The 16,967-nt window shown below is 34.9% G+C and overlaps 1 protein-coding gene across 1 annotated transcript in view; it reads right to left on the bottom strand.

Moving 5' to 3' along the window:
• The window catches only part of SERINC1 (serine incorporator 1), a 32,591-nt gene extending 22,463 nt beyond the window's left edge, over positions 1-10,128 (bottom strand). The window contains exon 1 of the mRNA XM_068551120.1: positions 9,994-10,128. Coding sequence (XP_068407221.1) covers positions 9,994-10,032 — 39 coding nt within the window. The 5' untranslated portion in view covers positions 10,033-10,128. The remainder of the gene's footprint in view (positions 1-9,993) is intronic.
• Between the last annotated feature and the right edge of the window lie 6,839 nt (positions 10,129-16,967).

The raw sequence follows: 16,967 nt of genomic DNA, 5'->3' as shown, positions 1-16,967 counted from the left end.
CAAGAGTGAAGTGAAATATTTTAGCACTGAGAGAAAAAAACTCACCCACCTATAGTTCTCTACTCTGCAAATTATCCTTTGAAAGAAGTAGAAATACTTTCTCAAATTAAAGCTGATGGAATTTGTTGCCAAATTGTAGACCTACTTGCAAGAAATGTTCAAAGTTCTTTAGAGATGAGGAAAATAATATAGATCAGAAACTCTAATCTACATAAAAAAGGAAAGAGCATAAAGAAAGTAAATGAAAGTGAAATTAAAACTTACTTTTCTTAGTTAAGCTAACGTTTGCTCAAAATAACAAGAGAAACAATGTATTAAATTATGTCTGCACATATGCGTATACACATACTTCTGTATACATAAGTATATGCAGGTATATATATACACACACATTGTTTATATATATATATATACACACACACACACACATAAAGTGAATGACAGTAATGTAGAAGGGAAAGGAGGGAAGAATTAGGACTGTTCTGCTATTACAAGGTATTCATACTAGCCATCAACTGGTACAGCATTATACTGAAGTGTGTATAGTGATATACTGTTACTTGAAAGTGGGTTAATTGTAAACGTACACTGCAAATCCTATGGTGCTACAGATTGAAATTCATATGTTGAAAATCTAATGCATACGATGATGTTAGGAGATAGGGCCTTTGGGAAGAATTAGTTCAAAAGGGCAGAGACCTCATGAATGGGATTAGTGCTCTTACAAAGGAGACCCGAGAGAGATCCTCACCCCTTCAGCCATGTGAAGACATATGAAGAAGTTCGCAGTCTGCAACCCAAAGAGGGCCTTCACCAGACAGAGAAGATAACCACTTAGGCACCCTAATCTTGGACTACCAGCCTCTAGAACTGTGAGAAACAAATTTCTGTTCTTTACATGCCACCCAGTCTGTGGTCTTTTTTTACAGCAGCCCAAATGCACTAATAAATAGGGCAACAACCCAAAAATAAGTAAATAAATAAAACTTTACAGAAGTTAAAAAAAGTTTAACTGATATGCTAAATAAGAGAGAAAATGGAATCATATACAGTGCTTAAACAGCCCCTCCCCCAACACACAACAGGAAAAACAAGGGCAACAAACAGAAAACATTAACGAATATGGTAAATATGAATCCAAATCTATCAATAATCATCTTGGAGATCAGAGGTCTAAATTTATCAATTAAAAAACAGAGACTGTCAGAGTGGATCAAAAAATAAGACCCAATTATGTCATCTACAAGAAACCCACTTTAAATATAAACACATATACAGAATAAAAGTAAATGGATGGAGAAAAATACAACAGGCTAACACTAAATGAAAGCAAGAATAGCTATATTAGTTTCAGACAGAGCAGACTTCAAAACAACAAAATAAAGAAAGGCATTCCATAATGACAGGGGTCAATTCTCCAAGAAGACATAACAATTCTTAATGTGTATGCACCTCACAGCAGAGCATCAAACTGTGTAACGCAAAAACTGATAAAACGGCAAGGAAAAATAGATGAATCCACTATCATAGTTAAGAGACTTCAACACCTGTCTCTCAGAAATGGACAGATTTAGTAAGCAAAAAACCAGTAAGGACACAGTTGAACTCAACAATACCAAATGGGTAACTGACATTTATAGACTACTCTATCCAATAACCAGAGAATACACAATTCCTCTCCAAGATCACACAGAACATTCACCAAAACCACATTCTTGACAATAAAACACATTATCAAGCTTAAAACAGCAGAAACCACACACTGACTACTCTCAGACTACAATGAAATTAACTAAAAATCAACAGCAAAAAGATAACAAAAATCCCAAACTTCTTAGAGATTAAACAATACACTTTTTAAAATAAACACATAGGTCAAAGAAATCTCAAGAGAAATTTTTTAAAATTTTTGAACTAAATGAAAATAACACAATTATAGAAACTTGTGGGATACAGTGAAAGCAGTGCTTTAAGGAAAATTTATAGCATTGAATGCATTTATCAGAAAAGAAAATCTAAAATCAACCACCTAAGCTTCTATCTTAGGAAACTAGAAAAAGAAATGCAGATTAAATCAAAAATAAACAGAAAAAATAAGAACTAGATCAGATATCAATGCAATTAGGAATAGAAAATAGTGAAAAATCAATGAAACCAAAAGCTGGTTCTTTGAAAGGATCAACAGAATTGATAAGCCCCCAGCAAGGCTAACTGAGAAAAAAAAGAGAGAACACAAATTACTAATACCAGAAATGAAAGAGGGGATGTCACTACAGGTCCTATGGACATTAAAAGGATAATGAAAGAATACTACGAACAATTCTATGCCAACAAATTTGATAACCTTCATAAATGGACCAACTCCTTGAAAGATACAAGCTGCCAAAACTCACACAAGAAAGAGACAATCTGAACAGGCCTCTATTAAAGAAAATTAATCAATCATTAATAGCCTTCCAAAACAGAAAGCACTACGCCCAGACAGGTTCACTGGTGAATTCTACTAAACACTTAAGGAGCAAATTATATCAATTCTCTACAATCTCAGAGAACAGGAGTAGAGGGAATACCTCCTGACTTATTCTATGAAGTCAGCATTACTTTAATAACAAAACCTGACAAACACATTACAAGAAAATAAAAGATTAACCTCTCTCATGAACATAGAGACATAAGTCTTAACAAAACATTAGCAAATCAAATCCAATAATGTATAAAAAGAATTCCACACCATGACCAAGTTATCGCAGAAATGCAAGACTGGTTCAACATTCAAAAATCAATTAATGTAATCCATCAAATCAAGACGATAAAATAAGAAAAATTATATGATCACATTTTAGATACAGAAAACGCAGTTGACAAAACCCAACACTCATTCATGATAAAAACTCTCAAACTAGGAATAGAGGAGAACTTTCTGAACTTGGTAAAGAATATCATCAAAATACCTACAGCCAGGGGGCTTCCCTGGTGGCGCAGTGGTTGAGAATCTGCCTGCCAGTGCAGGGGACACAGGTTCAATCCCTGGTCTGGGAAGATCCCACATGCCGCGGAGCAACTGGGCCCATAAGCCACAATTACTGAGCCTGCGCGACTGGAGCCTGTGCTCCGCAACAAGAGAGGCCGCGATAGTGAGAGGCCCGCGCACCACGATGAAGAGTGGCCCCCACTTGCCACAACTAGAGAAAGCCCTCGCACAGAAACAAAGACCCAACACAGCCATAAATAAATAAATAAATAAACAAGCCACTATTTGTCAGATTTAAAAAAAAAAAAAAACCTACAGCCAACATCATATTCAATGGTGAGAAACTGGAAGTTTTCCCGTTAAAATCAGGCAAAGATGTTCCCTTTCACCACTTCTTTTCAACGTTTTACTGGAAGGTCCAGAATGTAATAAGACAAGAAAAGGAAATTAAAGGTATACATATTAGTAAAAAAAAAATTAAATTGTCTTCGTTCACAGATGACATTGTCACCTACGTAGAAAGTGCAAAATAATCAACAAAAAAACTCCTGGAACTAATAAGCGATTACAGCAAGGTTGCAGAATACAAGGTTAATTTACAAAAGTCAATTGTTTTCCTATACACCAGCAATGAAAAAGTGGAACTTGAAATAACACAATAACATTTATGTTAGCATCCAAAAACACAAATTACTTAGTATAAATCTAACAAAGTATGTACAAGATCGATAGCAGGAAAATTACAAAACTCTGATTAGCAAAATCAAAGAACTACAAAAATGGACAGATATTCCATGTTCATGGATTAGGAAGACTCAATATTGTTAAGATGTCAGTTCCTCAAACTTGATCTACAGACTCAATGCAATCCAAATCAAAATCCCCACAGTTTGGCAGTTTCTTACAAAACCAAACATTTCTTACCATAAAATCCAGCAATTGCATTCCTTGGTATTTAACTAAAGGAGTTGAAAACTTATGTTCACACAAAAACCTGCACATGGATGTTTATAGCAGCTTTATTTGTAAATGCCCAAACTCTGAAGCAAATGAGATGTCCTTCAGTAGGTAAATGGATAAATAAACTCTGGTACATTCAGACAGTGAATATAATTCAATGGTAAAAGGAAATGAGTTATTAAACCATGAAAAGACACGGAGGAAACTTAAATAGATATTACTAACTGAAAGAAACCAATCTGAAAAAGCTACATACATACATGTATGGTTCCACCTGTATGACATTCTGGAAAAGGCATAACTATGGAGACAGCAAACAGATCAGGAGTGGGGAGTGGGTGGAGGGATGAATAGGCAAAGCACAGAGAGGATTTTTAGGGCAGGAAAACTACTCTGTATGCTACTATAATGGTGGATACATGTCATTATACATTTGTCCAAATCCATAGAATGTCTAGCACCAAGAATGAACTCTAATGTAAACTATAGACTTTGGGTGATTATGATGTGTTGATGTATTGATAGGTTCATTAATTGTAACAAATGCACCACTCTGGTGGGGAATGTTGGCAATGGGGGAGGCTATGCACGTGTGGGGGCAGGGGATATATGGAAAATCTCTACCTCTCAATTTTTCTGTGAAACTAAAACTGCTTTAAAAAAAAATAGAAAAAGCATACAAAAGGATACATTGTGATCAGGTGGGGTTTGTTTAGCTGGGAAAAAGCAAGGCTGATTAAGCTTTTGAAAATCAATCAAATGAATTCACCACATTAACAGACTAAAGGATAACCATTTTGGCCAACTCAGTGAATGCAGAAAAATCATTTGAAAAAAACTCAATACCCATTCATTAAAAAACAAACTAAAAAACTTTCGGCAAACAAACAGAATATCCTCGAGTTGATAAAGTACATTTACCAAAAAAACAAAAAACAAAAAACCATAGCTGTCACCCATACTTCATGGTGAAAATCTGAATGATTTCCCTTAAGATCCAAAACAAGGCCAAGAATCTCTGCTCTCACCACTTGTATTCGACTGCACACTGGAGGTCCCAGCCAATATAACAAGGCAAGAAAAAGAAAGAAAAGGTATATACTTTGGAAAGGAAGAAATAAAACTGCTTTCTTCCACACATAATTGTCAACATGAAAAACCCCAAAGAACTTATAAGAATGTTACTAGAACTACAAGAAAGTTTAATAAGGTCACAGGACACAAGATCAGTATGGACATATCAATTATACTTCTGCGTACTAGCAACAAACAATTGGAAACTGAAATTAAACCAACAAAAAGAAATACTTAGGTATAAATCTAATAAAATATACACTAGCTTTCAAATGATGAAAATTAAAAAACACTAATGAAAGAAATCAAAGATCTAAATAAATGGCAAGATAAACTGGGCTCATGGATTGGAAGGATCCATATTAAGATATCAATTCTTTCCAAACTGATCTATGAATTCAACCCAATTCCAATCATAATTCCAACAGGAGTTTGGTAGAAACAAACCAGCTGCTTCTAAAACTTTTATGGAAAGGCAAAAGAAGTAGAGTAGCCCGAAGTATTTTGAAAAAGAACAGAGTTGGAAGACTCACACTACCTGATTTCAAGACTAACTTTAAAGCTACAGTAATTAAAATAGGGTAATTTAGGCAAAAGTATGGACACATAAAAGGAACAGAGTTCAAAAACAGACTTAAACAAATATGGTAAAGAAGTTTTTGACAAAAGTGCCAAAGCAAATCAATATAGAAAGAACAATTACTTCTACTTTTTGAAAGACACCATTACGAGAATGAAAAGACAAGCCACAGACTTGAAGAAAATATTTGCTGGTGGGATTAAAAACTAATATGACCATCTTGGAAATCAGTTTGGCAATTTCTTATAAGTCAAATGTATATTTACCATATGATTTAGCAATCCTACTGCAAGGTATTTAGGTAAACAAGATAAGAATATAGTCACAGAAAAAGACTTTACAGCAGTGCTTACAGCTACTTAATCACCAAAATCTGGAAATGCCCCTCAACTGGTGAATAGACAGACAAGCTGTGGTACATCCAAGCAATGGAATACTATGCAACAATAATAAGGAAAAAACTACTAATACACACCACAATATGAATGAATCTCAAATGGATTACACTAAGTAAAAGAAGCCAGACTCCAAAGCCTATATGCTGTATGATTCCATTTACATGACATTCTGGAAAGGGAGGACTCTGAAAAAAACAGGGATTCTCCAGGATGGGGACGGCATAATTTTTTAAGGTGATAAATGTTCTGTAGTGGTTACACAACTACATGATCTGTCAAAACTCACAGAACCACATACTACAAAGTATGAATTTTATATAAATTATATCAACTAAAAAAATGACAAAAATAAAAATAGGAAAAATAATATGGAAGGAAAACTAAGACAATATAACATGAAAGTAACTCATGCCTTTAAAAGAGAGAATCCTCTAAATAAATAAAACAAAAAAGGACATTCAAAGATATAATACAATAACAATTTCCTTAAAGAAATAAATCTGTATTTTCAAAAGAACAATATTTTCCAGAAAAAAAAAGTGATAAACGATTTAAAGTCAGACATACTTGGTTAATTTCAAAGATCAGTAAAGCTCTTCAGATACCCAAGCAGAAGAAACAGGTCAATTGTGTATATGAGATGTGTTGGAAGGGAATGACTACCAGGGTGGGATAAGACAGAACACAATTCATAGAAATAACTACAAAGTCCTGAAGGAAATGTGTACACTATTATACCAGTCTACAATGTCTCTCAAGAACATACGAGGCATTTTTAAATATGAAAAAATTCAGGGATTTCATCATCCATAAATCCTTTTTGAAAAAATCTACTGGATGACCAAATTTGGTCAATTATGAGATGACATTAACATTAAAAAAAAAAAAAAAAACTGGGAGAAGCCATGGTAGAAAAGAATGCTTTGAGCTTTGAATCCATTTAAGTGTAGAACTGTGGTTTTCCATCAGAATCATGAGGAGAGCATATTAAAACAGAATGCTGGGGCCCAGTCACTGTTTCCAGTAAGTCTCCTAGTGTGTTGATGCTACTGGGTCCGGGATATTTTAAGAATGACTGGTTTAGTTCTAAGATTAAACAACTGTGGGAATTATGGTTATAAGACAATACAGCCATATATAAAAAATAATACAAAGGAATTCTGGTTAAAGATGGCAAACTGAATATATGAATTACTTTAGAAACACCAATAAAATGAACAAGAAAAGGATTTTTAACAGAAAGAATAAACTTAAAAAGTAAAAAAAAACAAAACCCAGGAGAATAAACCTGGAAGGAACAAAATAATAACTGATTTAATGGGTCAAGAAAGTTGAATTATAAACCATCAAAGGAAAAAGTTAAGCAATAAAATTTGTATAGAATCCTAATATACATCAGGAATTGGTGGCACCAGGTGCCTCCATAAGTGAGGCTGAAGGTAGAGGTGAAAATAGGATGATTAGTTGAATGCCTTTTTAAAGAGCAGTTAAGACTCTTAAATTTCATTCCCTTTCTTACACTGGCCAAGTGAAGAGGATAAAGCAGGATTTCTCAACCATGGCACTACTGACATCCTGGGCCAAATAATTCTTTGTTGTTGAGGACTATCCTGTGTATTGTGAAATATTTAGCAGTATCCTACCCACTTGATGCTATTAGCACCCCTTATCCCAAGTTGTGACAATGAAAAATACCTGCAGACATTGTCAAATATTCCCTGCGGGACAGCTGAGAACCACTGCTCTAGAAACACCTCCTTAGAGAACTCTTTTTCAGAACCTCTCCTGAGAAGAAATGTTTACTTAACATTCAGCTATTCCTTTACTTTTACATTCTTTTGTTAAACTCAGAAAAAAAAAAATTAAATTCTTTAAAAATACATGTCCACCATGCTACCGTTCCTTAACAAGGTATTTTTGTCTGTTCACTCATCCAACTGTATATATGCATTGAGAGAGAAGAAATGTTATTGGTGGTGGGACTTTGTTGGTGACATTTACATTTTGTACTCTGCACTGTTTGACTATTCATAACAACTATGAATCATTCCTACAAAATCAAGTCATTGTACTAAAAAATAAAAATCTAGCAGAGGCTGCACAAAATAAGCAGTCAGGAATCACAAGCTCCTTCTTCTCAATTACTTAACTACATTAAATATCTTGGGCAAAAAATGATAGTTACTGTATATAAAGTACAGTGATTCAAAAAATCAATGTTATTCACTAACAGCATTGTAAGATTGGGGTTTTACTTAAGTAGGCATAAATTGCTGGTAATGTTGTAGTTACAGGATTAGGCAGGAGGTCCACAGATGTTTATAATAATGCTTGAAGTAATCATCAATCAAATAGCCATGCTTGAACCAAGGATTAAGATCAATCTAATTCTAGGCCACTTAACAACAAAAACACAAAACAAGAAAACCACAAAATGAAATTAAAAAATCAACACTCTTATCTCTATATAGTAGTGTTACATGTAATCTTTTTATACTTTTTTTCATAGTTGAGATATTTTCTACAGTCTTATAAAACAAAAAACCTTTACAAAAATTGATTTCACGTCTAAAGAAACTTGAGCAAGGGAAGAATGAGGTTCATTTTAATTCTGGCTTAACTGATCTAAGTTAATGACTTACTATATACAAATAACAGGCCCACTTGATAAATGGACAAAATCTGACTTTACAAACCGAATTAAACATCCCCCAAATTAAGACAATTCTATAATAATCATTTTGTAATACATTTAAATTATTACACTAAATATGCCTCTTATAAGATACTCAATGGGTTCAAGTAGATTCTCTACTTTCTGAGCTTTGAAAGAAAGAAAAATATACCAGCTTTCCACACCGAACTACAAGAAAAAATAACATAAGACAATGACCTGGGTTGGAGTAACCTCTATGTATTATTTAACTAAAATTTAACACTTATAGTTCAAGCCATATCAAAAACTTTTTAAAAAGAGGTAAGGTATGTAAAACACTAAAAATGCTGGCTAATGTATATAATGGGGTCATCTGAGAAGTCAGGCCAGCAATTGTTGTAAGTGGAATTTATAAATCATGGATTAAAGAAATATGACTTGAACCCAAATATCTCGCCCCATATTACAAATATCTTTATTAACTGTAAAGTCAATTTTTGTCTATTGGGGAGCGGGGGAGTGGTTATATCAAACTCAAATTTATTTGCACCACCTGAAACAAGAAATCTTGCCACTATAATGAAGAATGGTGTCACTCTAACAACGCTATCTAATCAAAATGCAACGTGCACCTAATTAAAACTGAGATGTCAAATTACACAAGCATCTTTATGTCAAAAAACAGGTATTTAATACAACAGAACTGACCAGCTTTTTCAGATACATAAATTATTACTTGAGAAGTACGTAATTTTCCCATACCATTGAGGTCGAGGACCCAGTCGCAGAGTTAGGACTATTTAAAAAGGATATAACTATATCAGTATTACTGCCAAGCTGCCCTACATATCCGTCACTTATTTGTAGTCTGCGCGACAGAACAAAGAGGCCGACATGCCTCCAGGGATGACAGTGCTGCAGTCTGAGGTCGCTGGGAAGAGATGACGAGAAGAGATGGGGTACTCCACAAAAGGAAGGGGCCTAAAACCTTTGTAGAAATAGCCTAGGCAGACATAAGAAAAATAGGACAAAAAGGGGCCTGGAAGAATCGGGAAAAGCTTTCACGAAAGACGGGTGGGGGAGGGAGACCACCAGCTCTCCGCTACACTTCTCCCACCGGGGTCAACTTCTCATGTCCACTGCTCCTCACGGCCACCCCGGTCAGCTCTTCGAAAGACTCAGGGCCCCGAAGCTGAGTCGGAGTGGCCAGGCGAGACAGGGAGAAAATGGGGAAGGAAGGCACTCCCCGTTGGGTGGGGTGCCACGGTCCCGCTGGGCCTCACCCAGCCCAGCTCTGGTGCCTTTCTTCTGTCTCTCACGCTAGCACCCCGAAGGCCGCTAAAAACCACCTTACCCAGCTCGCCATGGAGCACAGCCCCAAGACGCTCCCCATCTCCACAGCGTCGCAGGAATAGCAGATGCCAACAAGATGGAGACAGCGCCTCTCGCCTTTTCGTGCTTATTTACTAACTACAAGCCACTTCCGGCGCAGAGCGCACCCCGCCCCTCAGCTTGCGTCACTTCCTTCGTGGCCTGGGGAGGGGGAGGGTGGAGTACTAGGGTTGCGCATGCGCGACCCTGGAACCCGAGGCTAGCTTCTTGCGCGATTACTCTTCCAATTCAACTCCCGAACGCGTCTCGTTTTTCAACTTTTGCATCTTTTTTTTTCCCACTTATGTTCTCAACTTATTTCTGAAGGTCAGTGCCTAGGCCAGGTTTTACTGGGATATTTCTACTCATTTGGGTGGTTCCAGTTCTATCACTGTTTGCGATTGAGAACGCACTTTAATTTCTTGTCCTATTAAGATGTTACAAGATGTTTACACATTTAAAATTTTTAAATTAGTTAGATAAGACTTAGTAATAACTCAAACATGTTATTGATTCTACTGAATGTCACGAGCTGTTGAGGAAACATTTAGACCCTGTCCATAGGTGATAATGGACATCTCCATGGAATGTATTCACTAAAAGTTCCAGTTATTTTTATAGTGATTAGTCCCTGAAGATATTCTGAGAAAAGAGACCCCTTGATACCTTTATGTATAAAACCCATATAGCACTTAATCTTAATTGATCATCTAGAGAGCTACTCAGTTGCAATTTATGATTGCAGAGCTGTGTCTTTTCCTCAGGTAGGCTTATAGTTGCTTATATGAGATCGACCTCTTGTATGCAATCAAAAAATAAAGTGGTATCTCCACTATAAAGATCATAGCTTCTACACAAGTTTGATTTATCACAATCCTTGGGAAGACATTTTAGGGGCTCTACAATTATGGGAGATCAGAAGATCTACCAAATCCAGTTAAGAAGGAGTGGCGTGCAAGTAGTACAGAGTTTCAAGACAGAGGGGCAGATCCACATTTTCATCTCCGTAAGGGGATTCAACTGGATGCCTAATGGGCAATTAAATGCAAAGTGTAAGAAAGTGAAGTATCACCCAATAAGCTATTAATACAAACATCTTTAAATTTTGAAATATTTTGACCTACAAAAAGGTAAAGAGAATAACGTCATAACCATGAACTTTCCCCTGTCTTCAAGAAATAAAACATTACAAATAGAATTGCTCCTCCCCCTCCACCAAGAGATGATCATAATGAATGAATGTTAGGGACCAACTAGCAATCTTGCTACAATGTCTTCAATTTATTGACTGTTGCAAATTGCTCTTCAAAGTGGTTTTACCAATGTACACTTTCTCCAGCAGTGCATGAGAATTGCTCCACATCTTTCTCAGCACTTGGGTTTGTCACACTTTAGCTAACATGAGAGAAGTGAAATGTCTCATTATACTATCAATTTGCATTTCCCTGATAACTAGTAAGATTGAGAACTTTTGTTATTGACCATTGCAACATCCTCTTCTGAATAAAGTGCCTTTTCAAGTCGTTTGCCCATTTATCAGTTGGGTTATCCATCTATACTTTATTGATTTGTAGATGGTTTTAATATGTTTTTGGATACAAATTCTTTGTTACGTGTGGAGCAATTACATCTCCCAGTCTGGACTTATTCTTTCACTTTTTTGTGGTGTCCTTTGATGACACCTTAGCGTAGTTTTAAATTTACTATAATGTAGTCAAATTTGACAGACTTGATCCTTAAGTTACATGATTTTGTTGTTTAGAACTCCTTACTAGTACCAAGATTTTAAAGATATTTTCCTCTGTATATTTTCTTCTAGTTTTAACGTTTTGCTCTTAAACACTTAGGTTTTTAATCCACTTAGAGCTGATTTTTGTGTATGGTATGAGGTAGAAATCCAATCAATGATGTGATGGTAAACTGCCTCTCCAGGGGGGAAAAATAGCCCTGATATGTAGCATTTGCAGATTTCCAGTATAAATACTCCCACTGTGGCTGATTCCCATCTACCATTGTTTTAACAATACACTTGTGAAATTCTTGACTATTTATTTAGCAACTGGTCGGTTTGATCTAGCACCAACATACCACTAGTTTCACTTGTATTCTAGTTTTTCTTATGGATAACCAATTGTTCTAGTATGAATTTTAGAATAATAATCCTTTCTCCCTCATCTCATATGGCAGCAATACCATTGCTGTCATATGTCACATTTCATACACGTGTCTGTTTCTGAACTCTATTTTATGGATTGAGTTGTCCATCTATACATAGTTTACTAACACATAGTTTTATCGTTGCGTCTCTAAATACATGGTTTTAATTATAGTTGCTTTAAAGTAAGTCTTGATATCGGGAAGGGTTTTTATACCTTACTCTTCATACTTGTTTTGGCTGTTCTTGATGCTTTTTATATATATATATATATTTTAGAGTCAAGTTGTCAAGTTTGGATAATAAATTATATAGCCTCAGTAATCATAAGAGTTTGATCATATTTTAGAGGTGTGTGATAAATTTGACTATAAGCTTCTTAGTGGCTAAAGAGTTTCTCAAAGAGACATTATTTTCATTTTAGATTAGACAGTACTTTATTATGTGAGATTATGCTTTATGAGACAGATTTGTTAGTATTATTAACCTCCACTCACTAACTGTCAGAATTATCCCCTACTCCTAATTATTGTGATACCCACTAAGGGACAATATAACCATTAGTTGTAAACCAATAGTAAAGCAAAGAAAGAATTATTAGTTATAATTAACAGATTGTCTCCTTGCCAACTGTGAAAGAGTTAAAATGATGGCTTTTTTAGATTTGTACTCGAAGACAACCCAAAACATGTTTTCAGTACAAATCAGCAATTCAATAGGAGCAGTTTCTCCAGGCTACTTCTTATAGTACAAGTCAAAGTCATAATGCCAAAGCACAAATCAGTAAAAGTAAGTAAATCAGGAGTTTTAAAAAATGCTAATTGCTCATTTCTCCTATGGTGTGACCTGATTCAGAGATCAACTTTAGAAGATCTCAAGTGGGCAATTTCCAAAAATATTAGAAATGCTAATAGGTATCCACCCCCGAAAAGATTTCAAATATGTTTGGGTGGTACTGCATATTATATTCTTGTGATTGATGTCGCATGTTAACATTTGAAACATTTGACTTTTAAAAACCCTTTTTTCTTTTCCAAGAAACAGGTATTAATATCTATCATAATTAATATTCTGTGGAAGATAGTTTAAGATATGCTGATGGAGGAAAGGATGGACTGCAGAGCCTTCTGGCAATCCTCCTAAAATATCATTTTTCATAACTGAGCTTTTGATCATTAGATCAAAAGATTAGATCTTTTTGAGCATTAGACAGCTCAAGGTTATATTCTTTGGCAAGAATGTGAGCATGCTCTATGTTGCCAATTAAAGACAAGATATAAACTTCAGCATTAAAATAAATGGAATTTAAAATTAATAGTCTCAGGGAAATTCAGGAGTAAGACCAAGACACAGGTCAGAATAGACATGCACAGGAGTGGGCTGAGAGAATTCTGGAATACTATAGGCAGGCTTAAGATTTTCCTCAGGAAACATTCTGGGTTCATTCTCACATATGGATGAACAAAGAATCAAAGTTCCCACGTAGAGCATGATTGTGATAATTTTAGCCTGAGAAAAATGTAAAGCAGGGTTACCAAGGTTATCCTGTTAATAGTAAATGTTTCAATAATACATTAATAAAAATCAGCTTAGACCAGTGTAATCCCCAGGATGAACTGGGCACAAAATTTACCCTAATGTAACTAAATAAGTTACTCTGAAATTTAGACTTATTGACTATCAGTCATTAGTATTGTGAGAGTATCTACCCAAATAATAATTTTGGTTTCAGAATTTACCTGTATGGCAATAAAACCATATCTTCAGTGTAAAGGAAAATACTTAATATTTTTTCTGGCAATCCATGCCTAGTTTCAAGTCATAAACAGGATCAAAACACATCTTTGCTCTATAATACTCTGGAAATTACTATCTGATCTGGAAGGAGACCGTTCGATTATCCCTAATTCTCAGATTAGATTAAAGTACAAGTTTAAGAAAAACAAAAGTAGTCAGGCTTCATATTAAATTCATATAGCATAGTCCATGACTGATTTTTTCCTCCAGAATAAGCATGAATAATGAAAGATCTTTCTAAACATTAGTTATAGATGTCTCAAAGTCATGCACTACTCCTTCTTGAGTGTTTGTTATTACAGAGTAATATAGAACAGACATTCTGGACTTCATGGCATTATACCTTTTGGAGCCTACCTCATACTTACTGCTGAGCTGCTGTAGTTCCTGCTCCCTGATAATTAACACTGTTGAAACTCTTCTTTTAAGAGGTGGAGATTTTCCCTTTCTTACTATCTATGTATAGACTGGGAAGAAATTAGTTCAGTATCTCATTCAGGTGCTGGCAATTTAAGGAAGCATACGGAGTATATAGAGTTCCTGTTGTAGATTACCAATGATGACCTATGGGACAATTTCCACTGCTGCCTTGGCTGGTTGCTGCTGCCATGCTCCTCTCTATATTGTCTAGTGGTCATCCGCAGAAAATTCCTTCCCCACTACTGGAGATGCCTGTGCCCAGAAGCCAGCGGTCTGTAACCTTTCACCCTCTCCTGTAATTCCTCACCCATATCCATAAGGAAATGGTTTAGTATCTTGCACAACACTTTAAAAGTTCCCAGTTTAACCTAGAATTAGTGTCCCTCCATCAAGGTTAACTGAAATCAGACTTACCTTTGGTCCCAAGGTTTTCCTGCCTTTATACAAATTTCTGTATCAACTTTAAAGTTAATTTCTTAATGGACTATAGCTATGAAACATTGTGAAAATAGAACAGATTTTTAATGGAAAATAATCAGGTCATATTTCACTGTAAATTAGGGATTTTTCTATTTAGTTCCCCTGTCCTCAGTAGGCCAACACTGAAACTATTGAGGGATAAAACACCTTGGGCCCTCGAAATAAATTGTCTTAAAGGATGAGTAAAATTTTGCATTTATAAGGAGAAAAAAGGCCTATAAAAAAGTATTTTATGACTAATCCTAAATGTAAACATGTTTAAATATTTCACCATATGTTCTTTAAGAATAAGCCAGAAATAGATTAGGACATAATAACCTATAGAGGTCAGTATAAACTTAGAATTGGAAGAGACCATATCCTGATTTAAGATATGCTTTTTTCAGTGATCTTGATATTTAAAATAATGATAGTAATAATGTTAAGGCACACTCTCCTAAACTATTAACTTAATATTAAAAATATAAATGAATAATTTTCTTTCCACACAGATTTTCTTTTTTTTGCCCAAATCTAAGCCAGTAATTCTCATGGACAATCAGGTGTTTATGCCAGTGAAGTAGATGACTACAAAAATAGAATATTTATTTCAGGCAGAACATATGTAAATTTAGGGACAAAAAGCAAATATTCACAATGTAAATAATGAAGTGGGTAGAGAATTCAAATGTTTCTAATGTTTAATGTTTTATAATCATTGATAGTGACTACTTGAAGAAACGTTAATGGCATTCTAAAACATTTTGCATCTCAAGGGCAGTTAGCTGAAATATGTTTAGTATTTACTGATCACACATAGAAACTGATCAAGTATAATGTTACTATATTGAAGATATATTAAAATATTAAAATCAAGCATTCATTTACCCAAAAATGTTATTTATTATGCTACAGAAAAGAGCCAACTATTTCTGTTTGGATATTCATCAGATTTTTGAATTCTTATTAAATATGTTATGAAGGTAAGGTCTAAATCAGTACTGTGCAATAGAAATATACGGCACATCCGTAATTTAAAATTTTCTAGTAGCCGCATTAAAAAGAAAAAAAGCAGATGAAATTAATTTTAACAATACATTTAACCCAATACATCCAAAATATTATCATTTCAACATGACATTAATATAAAAATTATTAATAAGATGTTTTACAGTATTTTTCATAAGTCTTCTAAATCTGGTTTGTATTATAACTTATAGCGCATCTCAATTCAGATCAGCCACATTATAAGAGTTCAATAGCTCACATATTGGACAACACATATCTAAATGCTGAGAGAAAAAATTGAGGCAGTTATCCAGGTGATCCAGTTCAGGCTAAACAAACAAGCAAAACATACTTTTCTTTGGATAAATTATTAAGCTATTTCAGGATAAAGTGGTTTTAAGCCTGTACATTTACTTCAGGTATCAAATCTGTTTCATCTAATTAATATTTTGTATAAAAATCAAATCCAATAGACTTGAATGAAGGGTAAATGTTAAGTTCTTATCATTATTTAGGCTATCATACTGCTATTTTTATATGTATGAAATTCAGCAGATTTGATTTTCAAGCATTCCAAATAATCCATAATTCTGTTTTAACCAACTTATCATCTGAGTTTCTATGGCCTTAGCTTTCCTCCCTCCAGAGTTAATTGTAACAATTGGGTGCTCCCAGGAAGTCCCTGACATTTTAGGCAGCCTGATTTCAAATAATTCCAGACAGTGCTTGTTGATTCTCACTCAGCTCTCCACACCTCATTCCACTACCTGTATTCTCTGTTACCCCATATAACACTTCTGCAAATTCTTACATAAAGCTGATCTCTTCTTGTTCTCTTTTTGCTGAGTGATCAAGAACTTTGGGTACTCTTTTTTTCACAGTCTTTCCTTTCTTGAAGATTTGCTTTAGCTTCAAAAGCAGTTAGAACAAAAGTGTGGACACCCTTCCACACTTTCCCTACCAAGTTTTACTCAACCCAATAATTAACTGGTAAGGTCCTAATTTCTTCATAAAGCATCGCAGCATTTCCTAGTACCACGGTCTTCATATATGTAACCCATTCTGCATCACCTGCATAAATCCTATGTGTAGCTGTTGGTAGCATCCAGTTGTGTCAT

This window comes from Eschrichtius robustus, chromosome 9 (assembly GCF_028021215.1).
Source record: "Eschrichtius robustus isolate mEscRob2 chromosome 9, mEscRob2.pri, whole genome shotgun sequence".
NCBI classification, from domain to species: Eukaryota; Metazoa; Chordata; class Mammalia; order Artiodactyla; family Eschrichtiidae; genus Eschrichtius; species Eschrichtius robustus.
The sequence above is the reverse complement of the archived record's forward strand: the minus strand, read 5'-3'. Positions and strand labels throughout refer to the sequence as shown.